We start from the raw sequence: 24,816 nt of genomic DNA, 5'->3' as shown, positions 1-24,816 counted from the left end.
TTTTTAGTCAACATTTTTTATCTTTACTATGCTTTTAAATGTCTTACTTTTTTTGTTCATAAATGCTTTTGAATGCTCTATTTTTTATGTAAATTATATTGAGTTTGTGTATGAAATATGCCATAATCACTGGGGCCACTCACAGGGGCCAAAACCTTATAAGTGACATTCTGGTAAATTTTAAAATCTTATTTTCATTCAATTCACACATGTAGGGGTTGTTTTATTTATTTATATTTAAATATTTACCAATTTAAGGTTAAAATCGCTTTACTTTCGAGACGCAATTTCTAATGGTTGAACATAGCCCCTGCATGAATACCAAGTTTGTGTCCCCCGCATAAAACAAATCTGGCAAGTTTGATTTATGAAACATGTTGTGACATGTTGGTGGTGCGTTTTGGCCAAGTAGCATCATACACTTGAAAGAACACAAGGAATAATTTATTTACAGTCAACTTGGTCACATCCTCATTTACATAATGTGTGGTTCTCCACAGCCAAAAAAAAAAAACAAAAAAAACACACATGGAAGTCAAAAGTGCCCACCCCCATCCCAGAAACACTCCCAAAGCATAAAGGATTATTCGTATACATTTTCTTTCACTGCTATACAAAAAAGAAGAACAATATGCTCAGTCATTTTCTACAGTATATCATACCTGCATTTTTTTGGGGTAACCTTCTGCCCACCCTTACCTAACCATTACATACATGGAAAAAAAGAGATGGTGCACCCCCTTTCTCACGCTCACATGGATTTATTGTCAACATTATTAGAAGTACAATGAAGAGATGATTTTGAGAGGGAGAAACAAGAAGCTATATAAGTTATCAGTGATAAAATACACACAGGAGTCTTCTTCTGATTGAAACACGTATGCTCAAAAGTGACATCGGGTTATTTCTATAAGAATATACACACATGTTGAAAAGTCTTTCAGGAAAAAAGTTCACTTTTTATCCATTGGTACAACGGGAAAGCCATGGAAAAAAAAGTGTTTTTTTTTTTTTTTCAGGGGAACTTGTTACACAATGACGACATTGTTCTCAAGTGTCTTGTTTCGCTTTAAAAACAAAAAAACAAAAAAAAGAAAACAATGCTCACGTTGAGGCCTCGAAATCATCCAAGGTGTACACCAAAATTCCAACAAATATCACCTCTGTTACAAAGAGTACAGAACGAGCGTACAAGAGGAAAAGTCTTCAGTTTGAAACTTCTTTTGTGTGGTAATGAGTAAAACCCTAAATGTTTGTTCAGCACAATATAGGATTTATTATTAAATATCATAATTCCAGGACAAACATTTACATCATGCCTGCATGCTTTCTCAACAAAGTTGCAGCTATCAGAAAGAATAATGGCTCAGGAATACAACAGAAAAAAAAAAAACCCAAACTGAAAAAAAGTTTATATGATTGGTGTATTGTTTGCCTATTAGTTCTACTGCATGACATTATATTTACATGATATCATATCATTTTGTTCCAGTTGTCCTATCACGGTTAGCAATATATGTACAACAATGGTGAAAAGGAAGCTTGATTGCAAATTCTTCTAAGAAAAAAACGGTTTTGCCTGGACATTTCTTTTTTTCTTTTCTTTTTGCATCTCAAAATTGAAATTTGAAGTACAAAAACAGGTGAATTCATGTCACTGGTATTAAAAACAATTTTTCAGTGCTACGGGCGGATGAGTCTGTACCAAGGTTTGACTGTGCTCGACATGTACGACCCAAAGCTGCTTTTTATCTGGTTGAAACTAGCCCAAATCCCAAGGAGAGAAAACCTTCTCCTATTCTACATTCAGACACCCCTTCCTCCAGCATTCCTTTCAAGCAGCAGCTCCACGTCATTCCAAAAACTAAATCACCCTGGGAATGGACTCTGGAGAATCTTTTCCATCCTTGGTTTCCATTTTTTTATTTATTTTATTTTATTTTTTTTTAACCGCCCTTTCCCACAAGGTTTTCTTCGAGCACGTAGCTCCAGTTGCCACTATTAGTACATCACTGCAGTTTTCAGGAAGAGGCGTCCATCTGCAACACAAAGACCAAAATTAGCCACCGATGATAAAACTTGAGATGGCTTGCAGAAACTAACCGAACTTTTCAAACTTGAAAAAAAATCAATTAAAATTAAAAAGTTCAATACAAACAAAGTCATAAAAGATTAAATGTATAAAAAAGTTCAATACAACTGAACTGTACTCGGGCAGTGAATGTTTTATTTACCACAGGAAGGATTAGCGTAGAAAGTTTACATTGAAATTCATGCAAAGAAAGGGGCGTAGAAAGTTTACATTGAAATTCATTCAAAGAAAGGGGTTTATGCCCCTCAACTAACTTTTAGGCATGTATGCAAATTATTTTGTCGCTGTTGTGCCTGCCCCTCCATTAAGAGTGACTACAAATAACCAAACTAATCTTTAGTTAAAGTTAAATGTTAAAAGTAATACTAATAGTCACATAATGTCTAAGGCTAATGTCTGATAGCAACTAACAAATACAAAAACTGAGGACATTGCCACTGTAATTGGCTAGTTTGAATTAGTTTAGAAAAACATTTTCGTTTTCATTTTTTTTTTATTTCAGTTTTTTGTTGTTTCACTATTTTTTAAGAACTATAATACTGCAACCTTGGTCAGATGTTATTTCAACTTGTGTGGTTCCAAAATGTAGAAAAACATATTTTTAATCAACTTCTCAAAACATGATTTAATAGCTGTTGATGAAGATTAGTGGTTTATTAAAACAAAATAGTGACAGTACTTCATTACAAAGACGTTTGACATATTTAGCCAAAGCGGCATGATACTTTCAGACAGCGCTAACCTAACGAGCTTTGTCCATTTCCTGCAAGAACGTGCTCATCTCGGAAATGCCACAGTGCTAAAAGTATCTGTCAGGAAGCTTGTCAGATGTTTATTACCTTTCCTCTGCCGGAGCAGCGCTACGGTAATGCCTTTAACGTGGTGTCCGCCTCTCTATGGCAGCGCGGCTAAATAATTTAATGCTGAAGACAAAATGCATACAAAGACGTTTAGCGGCGTGGGATGTACGACGTGATGCAGACATGACAACAGTCATATTCTACAGTAGCTGAGGATCTTAAAATTATGTTAAAATGAGGCTTTACAAAAATCTCATTGGCTGGATCGGATTGTCAAATATTTTGCACCTGCAAAAATGCAGTGTCATAATTTGTCTATCAACACCAATGCTTAGATCTGCAAAATAAAATGTTATAATCAATCCCGTCCAGTCCAGGGAAGATGTGTGCTCCCATTGGTAATAATCCAAGGTTAGTTAGTTAACTTTTGGGAGATAATCGGATGAAACTTTATCAATGATAAACAAGTGACGGTGCTTATCACGCCCTCCATACTCTTAAGTGCTCATTTTAATGAAAAACAGATTTATGTGGGTGGTAGTCAAACAAATGTGCTTTCCGTTTAATTTTAAGTCACGAGCGATAACATTGCAAGTTTTTCAAAGTTATTTTGAAATTATATCAATGTTGAGGGTGTTTTTCAAAGCCTCATGTGCCTCAAATGGGACATTTGTGGAGTTGTGGTGCGCTCAAATGGCCGCGTCTTTGAAAATAACTAAATGGCATTTTTTTTTTTTTTTTCATTTCCCTTTCTTGGCATGCATGCAGGATAAGTAGGAGATCTTTTTCTAAAAGGTTGCTTATCAGTGACGGCAGAGTGACTTGCTAAGAACAATTAAAAACCAAAAAGAATGTTTCTTAATTCACATTTCTTAATGTACCATATTTTCAGTATTTGGTTTGAAAAATATGATGTGTTCAATGGAAAACAATAGAGAGGTAATTTTTAAGACAGTAACTGTGATAATTGTGCTCATGGTTATCACACGATCACAATGCAATATTGGCCCAAAACTACTGCACATTGATGCTGACATCCTGAGACAGTTGTTGTTGTAACTTCATCATTTTTGAAAGCACCAGGCTAATTCAAATGTATTTTCTATGGGTCTGACGTCACTTTTTAAATTATTTAAGGCCGCTATCTAAAATCTCACAATTTCTTTCTTTTTTTTTTAATTTAAAACAATGATTTAAAAAAAAATCATTCATAAATAAGCGGAAATATGTTATTCGGTCGTCAGTTTATGATTGTTTTTCATCAAACAAAAAAAATGTCTTTTTTTTTTTTATGTAATCGAAGTACCAAAATATTCAATTGAGGCAGCGCAGGAGAAACACAGGAGGTGGCTATTACATTAACCACAGCACTCAAACTGCTTCTGTTAGCTTGCACTACTGCTAAGAGTGGGTTAAAACAATGCTTCGGGTTCACCTTTGCCCTTTTTTATGTTTTTTGATTTGCACCTCAGAATTGGAAATACAATGAACCAAAGGTACACGGACCGAGTTGTCTGCATTTTGTTTAACTAGCTCATCTGCAGTTGAAAAACGAGCCTGGAACAAAAATGCAATTGCACGCCTGGTTGTTAATTTTCTTGTTGATATCCTCCAAAATAAAAGCATAAAAACAATTGAAAATGATATGAGTAATTTTGCAAAAATCTTGTCTTTCATTGATGGTTTCAATAGATTGACATATAAAAAAAATTGTAGTTTGAACAATATGTGCATAAAAATAAATGGACCTTATAATGGTCCAATAACAAGCACAGGTATCCTCAAATAGGCACATTTTTATTCCATGACAGTATTTTTGTGCTAAATATTACACATTAGCTCATTTGCACATGTTAAAACATTGCGTCACACTTTGTTTTTTCAAACTAGTCTCATTAAAACACGCAAAAACTTTGGTATTTTTACATTCACATTGAGACAAAAAAGTTAATTAAAGAGAATACATATTTCATTAGATGCTAAATAAAACAAAGGGTTTTTCGGCCTCTCAGCATAAAAAAAACCCTTTGAAAGATTAATTAATACATGTAAATTATGCAAATTACGCCCGTGCAAATATTTTATGAAGACAATTAAGGGATTCATTAATTACAGACATTTTTTCCCTTTTCCTTTTTGCTTCAGTGACATTCCTTCAATTTTTAATTTCATTTGAATTGTTTTAATCTTAAATCTAGCAACAACAACAATGATGACAACAACAACAAAAAAAGAACTTTTGAGATAGCAGACAGCAAAGATTTTTAAAATGGGGGATTTGGGGGTGGTACCCTGCCTGCCAAAATTGCTTTGCTCCCACTTGGAAGCCATTCAAAACACAGTAAAAAGCAATTAATAAACGCCGACTGTGTTCATATTGCAGAATTAGAGAAGTGTGACAAAAGACAAATAGAAATAATTAGTTTGCTAAAAATTACGCCCTCATTATACCCCCTCCCCCCACCTCCTTGAATCCCTGAGTTAGGAGAATATACCAACACATTCACTGCTGATACGTCACACTCCCCCTTCCTCTTCATTTAGTTATTTATTTCCCTCTCTGTGTAATTTATCAACCTCATGTTTTTGTATGCTTTTGCCATTGGAGGTTAATTATACAGACAGGCTGGTAAAGTAGAGCACAGGAGGAGACACGGGTGGCAGACAAATGCTTCTCTAATTGAACAAAAAGCACAAAAATACAGCGACCATTTTCAATTTATTTATTCCTTAATTCATTTATTTCTTGCTTGGCAAACAAGCACATGAGAGGTAGTCTCACTATTTCATGATGGGAAAAGAAAAATCATAAATATCTTTGCAAACATTTACAGTGGAACCTATCTTTACTAAATTGGTGCTGAGTTCTTTCATTGGCTTTTTTATTTTTCATATTGAAGTCACCACAAAATAGACTTAGTGATCACCAAAGTTAGGTGAATGTACCACAGCACCAGTCTTCTTACCTGCCTGCTGTTTTTTTTTTTTTTGTTTTGTTTTCTTGCCAATTGGATGATTTTGTGCTTGTTCTGAAATGTCCTAAAATGCCACAAGATGATGCCAAATCTCTGTCTAAAAAAAAAAATAACAGTGGACTGCCGTGTTACAGCCTACATTTTTTTCATGTTGCGACATGGAATACTGAGTTTTTTTTGGTCCCCTCTTTTTCCGGCTTTGCGACAAAAACAACTGTCATGACCCTAGGGGGTTGGCTGTATTTGTGTGTTTTTGTCTCCACCTGCAGGCGTTTTAGATAATTGCACTTATTTTATGTTCTGTTGCCTGACTGCTTCCATGCATTGCGTCACTACAATGTTGGTCTGCTATTGGGCAGCGTCTCCTCATGGAGATCCTGGTCTGCTATTGGTCGGCCTCACTCATTTCAAAATGGCAAAATGCTAAAGCTTTGTACTATCGCGAGTGGTGACAAAACCATATTTATAGTGCATTTTACTGTTTAATTCAAAGTTGAAAGGGTTAGCCGTGGGTCCCAAGCTTGCTAGTGATGTTAAAGAGTAAGAAGAGTAAGAAGAGTAAGAAGATGATTTATATGGAAATGATGCAGGAGATAACCCTTATTAGGGAATATGGGCATAACAAGCGGCACTCAAAGGTAAATAAATCCTTTCTATATCTTTTATTTATGATGTTTTCTGATTGTATACATGTATATTATTTATGCATAGCACTTACTATACTATTTTGGTACCAATTTTTAATATGTATGTACAATTTTGATGTTTTTACCAGGGATTCTAGTGCATTAGCTATTTAACATAGATTTGGATTGCCCATCATATGGCGAGTTCGCCTTACGACCCCAACCGGGGAACGGATCAATCTCGTAACACGGGAGCCCAATGTAGTTGCAAGTAGAAAGAAGTATGTTGAAATGTCATGAATGTTGGCAGAGACAAGCTTTTCATGTTCGGGAGGGTCTTAATTAAACCTAAGCAGTCTAAAGTCGTCACTGCATTGTACAAAAGCAAAGACTCATCTGTTATTCAAAAGGGGACTTATACATATTTACCAACTCTGGGATCATAGTTTGTGGTATACTTCTGGATTTAAAGATTAATATAAGAAATCATAAACTTTTGAGGGAGACATCTACTCATTTCTCATGGCAGGGCTTGGTCTTGAACCCAGCAATGAGTGGTGGCTTATTGTATTGCTTAGAACCTGGTTAGTCTGCTTGAATATAAATGAAATGAAGGTAAATAGCACACAGCTGCAACCTTAAAGACTAATTTACAAAAGTCTTGGTTATTTTTTGCCTCATTATAACATTGTGAACACTATACACTATATAAAAGTAAATTGTGACAGTGATTTAGCAGATACTTTTTTTTCCCATGATTTGAGAAGATTTGGTCTTTTTTTTGGTCTTTTTTTCTTGCTAGCCATCAGGAGACAAACCACTGTCTCCTGGTAACAATGTTCAAGGTATCAATTTCTGGAACAACTATGAAATCGATAAAAGATGTGAAGCAATGGCTGTGCCCAAACTTTTTTGAAACTATAGAATTGAAAATATAACAATTATGTATACATTGAATAAGTGTACAAAAGTTTGCGGCGTGTACATTTTATGTATATTAATAATTGTAGATATGTGTGAATGTATATACAGCGTGAAATATGTGAATTGTTTTTATATGTTCACTAAAATAAAAAAAAATCAAATATTACACCCTTGTATGCTTAGAGTCCGAAAAGTGCAGTACACAAATTTGCTATTAATTGAATGTGTTAAATACCTTTGCATTAAAAGTGTAAATCCTAACATCGAACAATGAGACGATGACATTTAATTAAAGGAGAAGTTGTGTTTTCTTTAAACTGTTTACCCATTTTGCAAGTCCAACTTGATGTTCTGTAGAGATTTCCACGTCAAAATCCGAATGAAGGTGCACCCCCACACCCCCAGGTGTCTTAAAACGGCACATCTTCGGTGCAATAATTGAGGATGTTTTAGCGCGGTGTTTTGTGTGTGCGTAAACACAGATAGCAGACAGCCCATTGAGGTTATCGCCGGTGTGCGCCCTTCCCAAAAAAAAGCATACGACCCTCCCCCAGCCCCAGAGGCGAACAAACAAACAAAGCATTAAAAATGCACAAGGCTTATTCATAAAATGGATTGATTTGGCCTCTTTTATTGCTACCAAAGGGGAGATTCAGACGCTTTTGGTGGTTTTATGACTCATTAGTATTTCCTGAGCGGTAAACAAACGCGTCTGTTTCTGCAAAGAAAGCTAACACACACAACTGCACCGTTTGATGCTTTTGACTGCATGGAGATGTTTTTACCCTTGGTGGAGGTGAAAGGGTTACATGTTTGCCCTGTGTTTTGCTATTTGGATTTGGTTGTTCCCAGCATTACTCCAGAAATATGAAAATGATTGTCATGGTTATATCCAAAACAAATCCTGATAGCAACATTTTAGCATACAATACAAGATGTGATTTTATTTCTGTTGGTTTTTTTGTGTTGTTTTTTTTTTTTTGGTAGGAATGGTTAAGCTGAAACACCACTTGGTTCAGGTGCAAATCTGAATAGACACCTGTGTTTTTGGCTATGCACATGGAAAAGTATGCCCCCACCCAAACCAGAACTCAAATGGTAGCGTTAGCCTGGTAACAAACGAACAACAAAACTAGTAACATAAGAGGACGCCCCACTGCAAATTGTAAACGATAGTGTCAATCCGTTTGATGTCATTCTCTATGAATCAGGAAGTGGTGTGCTAGCTGACATAAATTTATATAAATTATAAGGTATAAATTGATCCTTTTAAACTTTTAAAAATCTATTTTCAACACTGGTGATTTCATGATATATGACTCAAAAACAATTAATGTTAATTACATGTAGATTTTTGCAATGCACCACAGCCTGGTCCCAATTACCAGAAAATAGCAGCGGTCAACTCTTAAAATAACTTCAAAGAAAATTAAAATAACTTCGTTTTTGGTCCCTTTTATATATTAGTCTCAGAGAACAAGCTAACTAACATGGAGAAACAAAAATGGTGAGTCCTGATTATTTCACTTTTGTTCATATTTGAAATGACTACCTAATAATAAAAGGCCAAGACATGGAGGTACAGTCCTGTCTGTTTCGTTCTTCACATCACTTCGCTGTTTCAGGTTCTTCGGGATGAAACAAAATTGAACCCCACTGCTAACATGTATATGTAAATTATTTTCAACATGTTTTGCCATTGATCTCACATTGAAGGTTTTTCCATCAACTCAAAAGGAAATTGGTACAATCCTCCTTCTTGCATCCACATCTGATTGCTACATTTTTGTTTGGTTTTGTCAGTACGTAAGTGAAAATGTGATTGCATAAACTGCTGTCACAGGATCCTTCAGGTGTTTGTGGTAAAATGATGAAGTTTAAAATAAAATAGTGTTCATTTATATTGAGATTAAAAATGGGTAAAGTTAGCTGGCCTTTAGCAGAACATATAACAGTATACTTGTAAGTGTCAGTAAGGGCCATTCTTCACATCAAATATTCCTAAATACAAGCTGTTAATTGCAGATTCTCTTTGTTGTTAAATTGTCTTAATGTCTTAATATTTGGTCGCGACATTGTTACAATGGCAGCTTTAGCGCTATTTTAGGAAAAAGGGACACCTACAGGATGGAAAAGTGTTTGGTGCGGTTCAATAGAGGCCTGTTTTTTTTTTTTTTTCCCCCCCATGAAAGCATTACATTGTTTCTAAAGAGAAGTGATGATCTTGACCCAGTACAGTGGCCCAGATGGTGAACAGCGATGGCCCAACGGCGAGCACACTAAATGTGTGCGTGTACGTGTGTGTGTAAAAGAAGGGGAGAAGAAGAAAAAGAAAGAGATTTATAGTCTCATCTGAGCCCTTGTACCTTGTATTGTCCTTTCAGCATCTGTTCTTCCGCTGCTGCGGTCGCTCTCCATCTCAGGGGTCAGAGCGTCTACGGCAGAAAAGAGATCAACGTCGTTAAACATCCTCTCGGCGTCCGGCCGGCGCAATGTCAGCAGAGCCAGCGCATCGTTCACTCGGAACGTGCAGCGGCGCCTCAGAGCCTGGCGGGCGAATGTGCGAATGTACTTTTGCTATAATAATCTGATGCTTGCAGTCGCTCTACCTGAAAACGACAGCTTCTAAAAAGATTTACAGTAAACCTGGAAAGTAATGTGTTTATTTCGACTTCTTCCATTTAGGTGCTATGTAACAGATCGTTAAGTTGATAAATTATTGAATAAATAAATGCTAGATAAGTACATTTATAAGTAAAAGGTAATTAATACCATATTAGGTCATTCGAGTAGCAGTCTGGCCATTCTTACTGAGTGCAATTATGGTTGACATCTTTGGCAACAAATAAACCAGAAGTGCTAATGTTAGTTAGCTGGCTGCTCTTCACTTGTAAAATTGTTGTCATCTTCAACCGCTTCATCACCAGTCCGAGTTCTCTTTTGGCCCCTTTAGAGCCATGCCAACATTTATGAAATCGTAAATGTACTGTTTCAACCTGTTTTCAAACATCTACTGTATAAATAACTCATTTCAAAGTTTCAACTTGCTCTACTAGCGGAAATATACTCTAAGAGAGGGCACTCTGCCTCTCTGAGCATACACACTCTGAGGCGCACGGGTGCGATAGTGAAGTTCCAAACAGTTTACATTCTTCACACTTCATTCTTCTTCATGCACAAGAAGGAAATAAAACAAAACTGTCCTATGTGCCCCGCAATTGACTAGCAACCAGTTCAGGGTGTCCCCCAAAGACAGCTGGGATAGGCATCAGCAAGCAAGCGACCCATGCATGGATAATCAGCTATAGAAATTGGATGGCTGAATGAATGGATGGTTCTCTGTATTGGTGTGTAGTGGCCCACTTAAAGCACTGTTTCCTTCTACATTTTGTCAGGTTACAGCCATACCCCAAAATGAAATTAGTTCCTGTTTTTCCCCATGCAAGTCTATACACAACAACTTAAAACAATATGTTTCTGTTTCTTTTTTTCCCCACAGTGTCAGCGATAATCTTATAGTATTTGAAATGAGTAGAATAAATTCAGTTTTAGCCCCCAAAATCTAAACATAATAACTGTTAATAGATTCATAGAGTACTTTCGGTATCTTTGAAAAAAAAATGTGATTGAAGCCACAGTTTCTGGTCATCCAAGTCTGGTCACTAGCAGAGACAGCTTGTGGCTAAAATGATACATAGCCATGCTCAGGTGTGCATCGGAATCACACTTTGACTAACTACTGCCACACTCCGACCATGTGGAAACTCAGATCATTGTCCAAATCTTTTGTCCTTTGGGAACACAGTGCTCTCAGTGTGTCAGGCAGTACAGATGCAAATAGTTCAAGCACGTCCTGCTAATTTGTTTCGAATCGTTTCGAAATCAATGGGAAGAAAGCATGCGCTCATAACACACAAACACACATGCACGATCGTGCGCAGGCACGCACACACACAATCACACACATACTTAAGAGTGAATTCATTAATTCATGTATTTATTTATTTTTTTAGTCACTGACCGTTGAGTGAGCGCATGCTGTCAGCAGGTGACGGCTGTTTGAGGGTCTGCTCCACCTGCTCTCTCCTCTTGGATTCGTACTCCAGAGCTTCTTGCAGTTTCCTCTTGGCCTTCTTCTCTTTCTTCAGACGCTTCTGGATGATCGCTAATAGTGTAAAGATATTGAGTATGTTTTTATTGTACAACGTATGGTATATATATATATATATATATATATATATATATATATATATATATATATATATATATATATATATATATATATATATATATATATATATATATATATATATATAACATCTTCAAGTAAATATTCATAAATAATAAATCAAGTGAAACACATTTAAAAATGTATTTCCACATTTGTCCACAACAGGAGAGATGGTGCATTCACGCAAAGAGACGAAGATTCGATTACCTCTGTTCTTCTGTTCCATGGCCAGCTGCTTTTCCAGATTCTCCCGGAGTTCTCGCTCTCGGAACAGCTCCATCTTCAACTCCGTCTTCTCCAGTTGAACCTGCTTCTCCTGGGCCCGCGCGTTGTCGATGGCTACTTTCAGCAGGCCCTGCAAACACCACACATTTTATATGGTAACTCACACTTTTACACTCACAAGTGTTTTTTCTGCTTTCTGCTTTTCTGATTTTGTCTGCTTTTTTCAAACCATGGACAACAACTGAGAGAACAGTAAATTTTGTCGGCTATTTTAATTCGACATAATCGTCACATCTGCATCACGTTTCACCATCGGTAATGCTTTACCACCGAGATGAATCCACCAACTTTCTGAGAAATAAATAACCCAAGATATACTTCAGAGAACGAAGGTAAATACACAGTATTAACATAGCAAGAAAACATACATACAAAGATATGTACATATATACATACAAACAAGCCCTTTGAGACTTCGGTGATTTAGGGCTATATAAATAAAATTTGATTGATTGATTGATATAGAAACTACTGATAGTTACAGTATTATTCTCAATGAAAATTCATTCTCAGTGAGATAGCTGAGCACGGTTTGCAAGTTTTTTGCGCTATGTTTCAGTTTTATGTGCTTCATGAACTGAAACATATACTGTAATCATTTGCAACACATTCATTGTACAGGTAAAAAGCAATGTTTAGAATTAAGTAGTATTCTTATTTTTTTTTTTAATATTTTGCTTTTTCAATAAAATTTGAATTATGAAAGCACTTGCATACATTGAGCAAACAAAGCATTCTGGGATGCCCAAGGAGACGATGGCATTCAAGAAACCAATTGGGGCATCAAAAAGTGAAAATCTCATTCTGATTGGGTCTTAGCTAGGAAATGCAAGATAGAAGTTTTAATATATTTAATAATTGGCCAGCAGACTGACAATGACGGACTGGGTAAACCTACAATAATGGGGGACAAACAATGACGGGAATCCACGAACAAACGGGTCTGTAAATGCACGCCTCTGACAAAGAGCCAAGCGGAGACTCGATATGGACTATAACACTGCAGTGCCCAGAAACAAAATTCATTAACCAATGAGAAATCATTAGTATTTATGTCACCCCCGTTATCCGCATTTTCCCGGCACATTCAAGACCCCATCTGACTCATTATTAGAAATGCTACCTGGCACTAGAATTAGGAATATTGTGATAAGGCTTTTAAATTGCCTATTCTGAGAGCAATCATTCATAGTTGAACTAACAAACAAGTGGATTAGATAATCAATGAATCAATCAATTAATCTGATTTGGTTGACAAATTCTACCTGTATGTTGGTAAGGAGAGTCTCTATTGACGACAGGCCGTCTGGAAAAAGGAAAGGCGAGGGGAAGCCTGGAGGCAAAGTTGTTCCAGCCAGCGACAAACGCTCATAGCTGTCTCTCGCTGTTGGCGTGCACATCAGGTTATCATCTGCAAACAAAATCAAAACTGATTAAGTATTTATCCATCCATCCATTCATTTTCAAGCAAATACAGCAGGACATATAATAAGGAAAGCCCCTGTGGTGGTCAAGTTGTGTTTGTTCTTAGAGGTTCCACTGTCCTAATAGAAGTCTTTTCCTCTCCACTTGTCACCCAGACTCGAATAAATACACTGCTGTGGCCCCTGTGAGATTCCTTTGTATTGCTTTTCCTCAGCATTCCAGGGTGGGGGCTAAACACTATCAAGATGGACATAAATCCCAGCTACCCCCATTTAAGAGATGTCATGTGTACAACAAAATCCCGAACAGGCCCGCTTGCCTCGACCCCTGCGAGTCTTGCGCTTCCTTTGTAATCACATGAATGCGGCTGTCTGTCAAAACAGTAATGACATCATCCTCCTCTCATCACTAAACGCGGGGATAGAACCCAGCCATCTGCCGTCGAAGGAAGACCAAAAGGGTGGGAGGCGAGGACGGCGCACGCATCCGACGTGTTACTTTTGTTCACCTTTGAGATGGTTCATTTTAAAGGCATTACCATGGGTAGTCACTGTTTAATTGGTAAATCAAATCAGGTGTCACATTTTTTTTTATTCTAAGGTTAACGATGAATTATAATTTTATTTTTTTTAGTAACTAGTTTGAGGTGGTTAAGACAAATTTATCAAAGTGATCACAACAAGGAATAATCGTACAATTTTAGAATTGATCCTGAACATTATCTACTGAAAACACAATTGAATTAAAGGTAAAGTTAATGTTTAATAGCTAAAGTAAGCTAGGTAGGACATATGTTTTAGAATTACTTTAAATCTAAATATCCTTATATATATATATATATATATATATATATATATATATATATATATATATATATATATATATATATATATATATATATATAGTAATTTTTCAGAATGTCAAATTGCTCATTGTTTCTTGAAGCAAAATGGCATGACTTTGCTGCAACCAGCAGAGGTGCTGTTGATTCAACCTAAATGAATTCAAGGATCGCAAATTGGTGCTGCTCTTTCGGCCTTCGAGGAGGTATACGCTCACTGAGTGCCACTCTAGATTGTAATGTGGATTTCAGTATTCGTTTATGATTGTGTGGCAACGGAGGGACGGTGCACAAACAGCGCCCGCCTTCTCTCCCTCCTTCCCCCCTCCCTCCCTTCCCACCACCCCCATCAACATTCAAGCGATGCCAGCCAAGAGCTGGGAACAGCTGGTGCTACATTAATTAGTTTAAAGTATTTATTTCGCCCATCCTCAGAGCAGATTGAGCAAAAACATTGGAGATTATTTCAAGCATCTGCAAAATGCCCTGGAAACATGTCGGGCGCCAAAAAACGAAGCGTTACAATTCGCAGTTTAGGCTTGTAATTTGGAATTTGAGTCTACCTTTCCTGTGGAGGCGGTGAAGGTCCATGGAGGAAATAAACAACCTTTTTTCTTTTATTCGTGAGGAAGAAGTTCACTCTGTGTGATTAATTAGAATGGATGTTTGCCTAATGGATTAAAGCGTCCTCATAATGTGACTTTGTAGGAATAATGAAGTTTCCGCATTGAAATACAAATTTGCTTTGTTTTACTTAAGTGAGAGGCATAGAGGGCAACCATATTTTGATTATCAAAAAAGATTGGGTAATCTTCCAGAAGATGAACACTCCCCAAAACAATGACATTTGCTTCTATTTGAACTTACAAAAAACATACAATAAACATTTAATAACTTGATATTTGTGATTGTCCACCCAAAACTGTAAACTGTAGAGCAGGGGTGCTTAATGTGTCGCCCGCCAAGCTTTTTTGGCCGCGAGCATGAACTCGTACAGAAAAAAAAAAAAAAAACATAAAACAAAAAAGCTGGAAAAGAACGTCAATCAAGAAAAAAAAATCGTCAATAGAAAAAAGAACGTGAGTCATCGCTTGTGGTTTTTTTTTTGTTTTCTTTTATTTAGTGCCCTGAATGAATTGTATTCCAGAACAACACGTGTGAACGTGATTTCACACCACAAAATGTTCGAAAAGATTATGTTGTTGTGACTCGTGACTATGCTTCTGGGAGTAGCCGTAATTACATTTTATATACATATATACAATTATTTTTCATACTCACTTTACACTGAAAGTTGTCATTAATTCATGTACTTCTTTCTTTTCAACGAGTTGGTCCTATCTTGAGGTAAGTGTTCTTTTTTTTTTTTTTTTTAATACACCTCAAAAGCCCATATTTTAAAATGCTGAGAGTTTGGCCTGAAACAGCTTTGATGGCTCCAAAGGTCCATTTACGAGCCTGTCGTGACATATTAAGCAGTGCAGATTTGGTGCATTAGTCTACTCGCTATTAAAGCTTACTTTAAGTAGGACTAACAATATTGCCTCTTAAATTCTTGGATGCTGTAGGTTATTTTGAATCATTACTTTACTGTTCTCTGTTTCGAATGAGCTCGACCAATATTTTTTTTTTTTATACTTAATATTGCCATGGGCTTACTTTTTTCTTAATATCAGAGATAAGTGTTATGAGAGAGGCACAGCCCGTCCATCCATCCATCCATCCATCCATCCATCCATCCATCCATCCATCCATCCATCCATCCATCCATCCATCCATCCATCCATCCATCCATCCATTTTCTAGGCAGACACATGTACCTGTTTTTATAAGTATTTTTTTTCAGTCACTGTGATCAATATAGTATTGATTTGCTGCGATTTGCCATGGCAAGTTGGTCAAGCCCAGTATCCCACTTTGTTAAAAAACCTAAATAAATACATAATAATAAACAAACAATACTACCAATGATGGTGCAGTGTTGGTCCGAAGTATGAATAAACAGGTCAATAGTGTTTAACTATACATAACATATACAGTACGTTGCTGCCGCGGCACAATGACAATAACACCAACCAATAATGGCACAGTGAGTCTGATGACAAACCCTGATGAAATCTGAATCGGGAAATCTGCTTGGATTTACAGCAGGTCTTCTTCAACCATTACCAATCCTGACAAGTGGCAGAACCAAACTACTCAGGGGAAAACATCACATATACTGGAAAAAGAACAATTATTTTCATTTTTTGACATCACAATCCCTCTTTAGTGATAGACATGGTGACTGCTTAATGACTGCATGACTACAATGCCGCCCTGGGTGCAAACCACACTCTGGACTAGATACTGCTTCCATTCCTAAAGGCATAGTGTTTTCATTTCCAATGTCAGGGGAAGAGAGAGCGCAATGTTTTCCGCCTTGTGCGGTGTGCGAATTAAACGTCTTTTAGAGGAAGATGAAAGGCCCATTTCATCTCCATAAAACACCTAATGAAAGATCAAAACGCCGCGAGTTGGCCAGCGCTCAGGTTGATATAGCCAGCGCCCACTCCCGATAAAATCACCATGTCAACGAGGGACGTTAGCAGACCTCTGGGAGAGCAAGCTTTGTAATTGATTCGTACCGGTGGCACTTTGTCGTCCTTATTCAGAGCTGGCATTAATCATAAATCATTGCTTTAACAAACTCCGGCGTCAGGCTTCCGCCGGCACCCCCAGCTCGACACAATGTTGGATCACACAGAATATTTGATGGCTTTGTTGCGACGGGGAAACAACCTGTCACGCCGTGGGAAAAGCAAACAGCATTTTGTTCGACAGACTCAGACGAGCGTACAAGCACCTCTTGTCAGATAACATTTCCACTATGAGACGTTAAAAAAAAGAAAAAAAAAGAAAGAAGTGATGAAACTACAACAGCCTAATGGAAGTTGAATACACAAACCACGTTTTTAATCCACATATTCTTCCAATCAGCACACACTTTTTGGATGTAAACTCTGGCATGCGCTGGCATGTTTATTCCTCACAATCGCTTCATGTGTCTTCAACTTAATTACAGCAAGCTGAACGGCAGCCCGCCGGAACAGAGCGCTCTGCTTCCAGGTGATATTTCTGCGAGGCTGCCAACAGCAGCTGTGACGATGGCGTCGGCATCCAGGCCCGACGCTGTGAAATGCGCCTGCAAAAACGGGCAGGTCACCCCTGCACCTCCACTCCTCCTCCTCCCCTTTCCTGTCACCAATAACATTTCACGCACAACTGTTTCGCCGGATAATAGGAGCCACAAATAAAAATGGGGACGCTGTAAATACAATGCATTGTGAATGAAACGCAGTAATTTAAACACCTCCACCGCAGCCTCCATAACTCCCTCCTTTCTCCATCTTCCTGCTTTGAATAGCTGCAGAGGGAGTCCTTGACAGCGTGCAAGCAGTGATGAATTACCTATCCAGTTAATTTTCTCTCTCCTCCACTGTTGTGCTGCTAAAACACCAGGGTAGGCATTGACTTGACTATAAATACAGAGCAAAAAAATATCATAAATACACACATGTGAATCACATACAGGAATATAGGCTTGTGTCCAATTTACATGTGATTATATTTGTCTGGCTAGTGGAACCTTAGAACACATCCAAAAATACAAAACAGTCTTTGTAAAGTTGCCTTACTATATAATAGTTGTTACATGTGTGCTATGAGATACTTGGCAAGGGCATTTCCGATAAATAAATGAGTAAATACAATATGTATGGCCAGATTTAATGTATACGTCAACATGTATTTAACTCAGACATGTGCAATCTATATGATATTAGAATTGTGCTGTAAGTGACTCCTGAATAATAAACAAATAAGTATATAAATAAGTTAAACATAATAATAATAATAAAAGAAAATGATTAATCTCTCAAGTTGAAAATAATAACTCATTAAAAAAATAATACAATAATTCAACCATAATAATAGACAAAAATATATTTGAAAGCACACTTAAAGGTTAGTAAAAAAAAAAAAAAAATATATATATATATATATATATATATATATATATATATATATATATATATATATATATATATATATATATATATTACAGATTAATACTTGTGTCTTGCAAGTTCACTTTACACCTTACATTAAAAAAAGAAGAGGAATGTACACTTAAAAAAAGTAATTTGAAAATCCTGAATGAAAAGTTTAATATGTTATCAAATAATTGTGCAGTTAAAAAAAAATAAAATAAATGGGATGAACATAGTTGCGTGATTACGTCTATATGTGTAGCATCTAGCATTGTGACAGACACACATTGCAATCTGCAGCGAAGCCAGAGAAGAAAACCTTGGGAAATTTATCCGCAATCTTGGGATAAATAGCTGTAATTGACCTTGGGAGTTGAAAATGTGCCATATGTTTCTGGTTCCTGTGTTTGAAAGCGACTCCCTCAGGACATTGTTGAAGCGGGGAGTGGGAGGTGAGGAGGAAAGACAGACAAAGAAAGCGGAGGTGAAGAAGGATAGTGAAAAAGGCAGAGGAGATGTATGCGTAGATGGCGACGGCACAAGAACAGAATGATTGAAATAGTGACAAGCTCAAGAGAGAGAGATAGGGCAAAGGTACACTGGGCCGGGCCAGTCAGAATGATATATTGACAGGTGAAGCTTTTGTCCTTGTGAACGCTGCTCCTCCCAGCAGGAGAAGCTTAAAAAAAAGCAGCAGTCTGTCAGCACAGACTCCTCACTGCACACTGGATTTGCCTAGCCCCTGAATCACGTCCTACAAATGGACCAGTTATGACCTCTCGGACAACCATTAGCAACTAACGCGGCGCTGAGTCCACCTGCACTTAAAAGCAATGAATTTGGAAAATCATGTCAAATGGAATCATGTGTCTGCCGCTGCAAGTGCAAGTGATGCAGGCAGGAAAGAGAAGTTGCATGCAATTTGAGCACTTAAAAAAACATGAGGGTTGCTTATCTTGCAATTGCTGTCTGCACTTTATAGCGTCTTTTAGGCTAAGTAGACTCAACTGGATGACCCGTCCAAATGGATGGATATGAGCAACAATATTAATCAAATGTTAAAGCAAAAATGTAAACATGCTAGCCCAGTAGCGCTGTCCCACTCACTACAATTATCAGCTACAATTCTAGTACCTGTTCAAATGAAGTTGGAAGTGTGAGCACACATATCAGTGTCACGTATGGGAATAATGGCTAGAAATGACAAAAATGATGACATGTGCTAATAATGTTAGCTAACTTCACAGTTCAGTACTGCCAAGTGGGACCTGATACGTCCAGGTTCAAAATGTGTTGAGCCAAGACCACCTGTGTGACATAAACACTACAAACCTCTAATTGGTCCAGCACATTGTAATATTTGAGGATATATGGGAAACAAGTATGACAACAAGGCCACATGCTTAGTTTAGCTTCAGCCAGTTTTGTCTTTAGGAAGGACTAATTCAGAAAATACAACAACAAATATGACAACAAACTAGAATGAGAGGAAATGCTAACATAGTAACTTTTTAGCAAGATACTTGAATTTTTTTTTCAACTTTTAAAACTTGTTTTATTTTCACAAGCAAGAGCATGTAAAGTCCTGCACAATGATACCTCATTTTTTCAGAACATGCAACAACAACTGGGGATGGCCATTATTCATTTTTGTGAATGAAAACTGCCATTGGGAAAAACTACATGTACATCTATGAGCATGTCTATGGGTTGGGAGCACAGAGCACTGCGAGTGAGCTAAAACTGTGGGCCGCAGATATAGCTCAGCACCACTAGTAAGTAGAATACATGCTATTCAGGTTAAGCAATATTACCTTAATTCTACTGCAGTTTCATTTGGTGATATCTTGGTGTATGTGTAAGGTGTAATGATCAGATTTTTTAAATGTATTTATTTCTTAAAGCTACTAATACTAAAACCCTGTCTAGTCTGCTATTACAATTTTTGTGTATTTGAGATATTTTCGAATTTCAGTTTATGTGCCAAAAAGGTATGTTTAATGATTTATACTTTTAGTGAAGTCCACGTGCACATATTTGTTCACCCATGCATGTCGTCACGTTAGTTTGTCATGGCCTGTTAATCATGCTAGCATGTAAGCTAATACTAGTGATGAGGCTCATGTTACTGCTGAATAGTAATTTATGTACACAGATTCATTATTGTGTATATGCTAGAAGCATATGTTGGTTTATCATTCTCTATTTTAATGATTGCTATTGTGTGGCATCTGTACTGAATTACGAAACATACCCTTTTCAAGGTGGTGGTGGTGAGATATATATATATATATATATATATATATATATATATATATATATATATATATATATATACACACATTATATAATTAGTGCTGGGCTTGATTCCTGTCCCCAGTGAATTATTGGGGGTGACTGTAGGTAGATGAAATGATATGCACATATGAGTTTCCGGAGGAAACCTGATTTTCAGATTGGACTTTGAGCTGAAAAAGTTCTGCTTCACTTGCAAAGTGAACAAAGTGAACACAGTGATGGATGGATGTGAAAAATAACGCAAACACACAGTCATTAAACACATACACTCACACACACAAAGACGCACACACTAATGTGGCCTCATCATTTGTGGAAGCTAATTTCCTTTTCATCACGGAGAGAGGAAAATGAGAATTTGCCTCATCCCTGCTGGGGGACAAAGTCAAGGGCCCCCGGTCGGGATTGGGCTCGATTAACAGGTAACATTTGGCACTCGCTCTCTTATCGCAGCGTGAATATCAAAATGCTGTGTTTTTTTTTGTTTTGTCTCCCCCCCATCTCTGAGATGAAATCACTTGGTGCACAAAGCTATTTAGAGAGAGGGAGGAGAGAAGGTGAGCGGATAATCAAGCTGGCCACTGGGCCGTGTTTTCCTAAATGCTCTCCAAAACATTACTGTGCACAGGCATTAAATTAGCGGTGGCCCACCTTAAAATGTTGACATTTAGCGTGACTTTTTGGGGAGTGACACCCTCATATTTTTCTCGTTGGATATCATTAAATCTCAACTGCCCTATGGCCGTGCCTTTCCATTAATAACCCATTTCAAATGTTCCCTCCCGCCCTCCTCTCGCTCCTCTCTGCCTCGGCACATTCTTAAAGTGACGACTTCATTGCTTTTGCCTTAATAATAAATTGAATCGTATCCTGAAGGACGCATGAAGAGAGACACAGATGGACATAACAATAAATCCTTCGGCGTCACGGACGTGACAAAAGACCCTAACAGGATGACACTTTGTCAAACTTGTATTCTGCTTGTATGTTTTTGCTAGCGGAAAACTTTGGTGATTCCTTTCACTTTTTGCTTATTGATAGACAACTTAGGTTTTAAATATTGTTCAGCACCACACTTTAAACAGTTAACATGTCAAACACAAATCGGAATATTTCAGTGAGCAAAATTGTCTCCAGGCCGAAGAGAGTGTTTATATATGAACAATACGGATGTAGATATCAGAATCAGCATCAAAAGAGACGCACTCAACAATTGACGCTGTTAATTTGCATGCATGCATAAAGCGCATTATTGCTTTAAGTGGCGGGAGAAGACCCAATTAGAAACAACTTAAAGAATCTAATCATGCATGAACGCTGCCGTACAGACAACGATCCACCCTTGTGTTCCGCCGTGTATATGAGGTGTGGCGCAACTAATAAGAGCAGATTATGAGCTACAAATTGAACTTTAGTAGCGTGTGTTTAAAGGTGGAGGATACAAGCGTGTTTCATCAGTCGCTCAGACAGAACAAAACAGCAGTGCGAGAGAGTGAAAGAGGCAAGGTAACGAGGGATCTGCGTTGACTTCCAACTGGGAGGAAGATATCTTGTCTTTTTAATGCGGCCCGTGTCATATTTATTGCATAAAGGTCAGGGTGTTCATTTGTTCAAAGTCAGCATTTTGCCTCCCTCCTATCCGCCGTGTAATAAATGCAGGGGGCTGTGTCATTATCGGACCTACGAGGATTATAGGCTTGGCCGACTGTGATGACTGCATAAAAGTGTGCGGGACTTTTTGTTTCGGCCTTTTTCCGACGAGCTGTTAAAGCAAGCCTCGATAAAAGGCGTCCGTTTTGTGGCAAGAAGTTAGCGAAAAGGCTTTAACTGCCATCTGTAACTGTCTGCGAGATAACGCGACAAAAGGAACTAAGAATTACAGTGGAACATCTGAGGTCGAGCTAACAACAACATTCCGCTGTTTATTGAAGCAGTGATTTAGATTGCGGCCGACCGTTTATTGACACAAGAATCCGAGAGATTAAAATTGATTGGCCATTTTGCCTGACTCATTCCCATTTCCGAAGGGGATCATTTGTACTGTATACGCCACTAATCTCTGCGTGACCCACTAATCATCCAGCCATTTATTCCTCACTCTTTGTTTACTTTGCCTTTTGTTTGGCATTTATGAATTCATTAGAGTGCCTCCTCGCGCGGCTTAACGCGGAAGGTGACTGGGGAGTCCTGTGCGTACCCGATAGCGCTGCCGAAATACAACCAACACAAGCGCCAATTACACATTGATAATAATGAAGAAGCACCCGCGACAGACAAACAAAATAAACAAACGAGGAAATCCTCTGTAATTGACAGTTTTTCTTTCTTTTTTTTTTTAAATGAAAAATCAGTCTTCGTGGTATGCTTTGAATATCACAAAATGTAAGTAAAACGTAACGGCAAAGATGAAGCGCGTTCATTTTTTGGTGCTTGCGGTCTCGTTTCATACATTGATGACTCGGCTCATACGTTTGAAAACATCATTGGGAAGTCTGAATTGTATGCACTTTGACTTTTGTCTTTTAGCCTATTCACCCATATCTTAAAAAGCTTACATGAGTTGAATGTGAATCAACTAATCCTGTAACTTTAGTTTCATGTTGTGAAAAGAGTGATAAAAAAATTCTAAAAATGAAGCAAAATAGTTTTTCTCCAAATTTGATTTCCCACTTGTATGACCTCAGAGTTGTTTGCGTCTCTAAATTACTAAGTAGATCACCCAGATCCCTATATTCTACTTCCTGTATACTGGAAATTGGTAATATTTATTTATTTTTTTATCAATTTGTGTATCGCTATAGGTCCGTCTTTGATCGACTTCCAAGAAAACCACTTGAACTCACCTTTCAGTGCAAAGTGATTTTGCTTAGTAGGGATGTGTATCTCTCCAGTAAAAGACAATTTGATCTTGCACACATGATAGAATTTGTGGATATTAATGGACATATTTTGATCAAATTACGTACAAGAGGCTCATAATTGTTACTTTTTTTTTTCTTACAATTCACATTAGTAGCGGACAGATAGATTCACAGTAACCGTCTTAGCTTGGACATGTCTTTTCGTGATTTTGGAATCCACTGGGAGCAGCTCTGCTGGCACTAATCCATACTTGTACTCTACTTGGCATGCTTTTTAACGACAGTGATGAAGACATGAACAAAAAGAAGCAGAAGAAGAAGAAGAAGAAGCGGAGACTTGAAAAGGACTGGCTTATGGCAACGCTTTGCAAAGACGGACTCAAATCCATTAGTCGTTTCACAGTTATAAAAATACTTAAGGGGCCCTTTTAATCGCAGCGACGTGTTAAACGCGCGGAAATCTGTTTTGATAACATTATTCATAACACCGGCTTTGCTCGTGCGAATTAATAACACTTCATTTGCAGACGCTCAAGAAAAGCTGGCACGGTATTTGCAGCTAAAGAGATTAATTTTCAAACACCTAATTGACAGACTGGGGTTAGACGGGATAAGCAACACACTCTATAAGGCGGCAGCTGCAAAGTCAAGGTGACTGGAATATTGAAGAAAAAGGCTTTCACGGAAAAGAAGAAAAAAAAAACAGAATAGAGAGCCGAGAGGGAGGGAGTGAAGAAAATTAGTCCTGAAGCACTTTTCTACCACCCGCTCGCTATTCTTCCTCTCTTTATTAGGAATGATTTACTTTCGTGGCACAAAGATATAAAAGCTGGAGTATAGCCGCGTAATTATCGCAGAGTGAAAATTTAGAGCTTTGACTCACAATGTCCTCAAGTCGGCTATCGAGCAGACTGCCAGACGATAAGAGGCCGCGCTTCGCTCCCGGCATCGCATCGCCGGTGTTTTTTACGAGCGCTGCCAAAGAGGAGCGCCACTCGTGAGTCTGTAAACAGGACGGGAGCGCTGCGAAGAAGCGGGGCCGCTCACTGTTTACCTTGGCAAGCCCTGGCCTCAGCATGTCGGCGGCATCCCTTAATTACTGTTTACATGTAAATATTAAATTATACAAAAATAGCCCCCACCCCTACAAGAATGTCTCCAAAAGTACAGAAATACATATTCAGGGTCAACCTTATCTGTCCACAACAGTCGCCGCCGCCATGATATGTATTGTTTTGAATCGCAAATGTTCCCGCATTGTACATAATCTTCATAATTGCTTAATGCTGTTGTCCAAGGGCGCCGGGATGGGAATGTGCTGCTGCGATCTGCATAATAGCAGATGCTCAGATATGTAAAACTCACCTTGTGTGCTCTCAGGGAGCGAGGATAGCAATAAGAATAATAAAAAAGGTTGTTAAAAAGAG

The 24,816-nt window shown here is 37.8% G+C and overlaps 1 protein-coding gene across 2 annotated transcripts in view; it reads right to left on the bottom strand.

Moving 5' to 3' along the window:
- Positions 1–422: 422 nt before the first annotated feature.
- Positions 423–24,816, bottom strand: part of LOC148423080 (dachshund homolog 1-like) — a 155,204-nt gene continuing 130,810 nt past the window's right edge. For both annotated transcript variants that reach the window (XM_088415767.1, XM_088415768.1), the window contains exons 7-11: positions 13,199–13,344; positions 11,856–12,003; positions 11,439–11,582; positions 9,784–9,852; positions 423–2,039 (exon numbers count right to left, since the gene is read on the bottom strand). In XM_088415767.1, the coding sequence (XP_088271893.1) occupies positions 2,002–2,039; positions 9,784–9,852; positions 11,439–11,582; positions 11,856–12,003; positions 13,199–13,344 (545 nt within the window). In that variant the 3' untranslated portion in view covers positions 423–2,001. The remainder of the gene's footprint in view (positions 2,040–9,783; positions 9,853–11,438; positions 11,583–11,855; positions 12,004–13,198; positions 13,345–24,816) is intronic.

The sequence above is a fragment of the Hippichthys cyanospilos genome, chromosome 5 (assembly GCF_059441005.1).
Source record: "Hippichthys cyanospilos isolate Australia breed blue-spotted pipefish chromosome 5, RoL_Hcya_1.0, whole genome shotgun sequence".
Lineage (NCBI taxonomy): Eukaryota > Metazoa > Chordata > Actinopteri > Syngnathiformes > Syngnathidae > Hippichthys > Hippichthys cyanospilos.
Note: the sequence above shows the minus strand (reverse complement) of the source record. Positions and strands in the feature narration are given on the sequence as shown.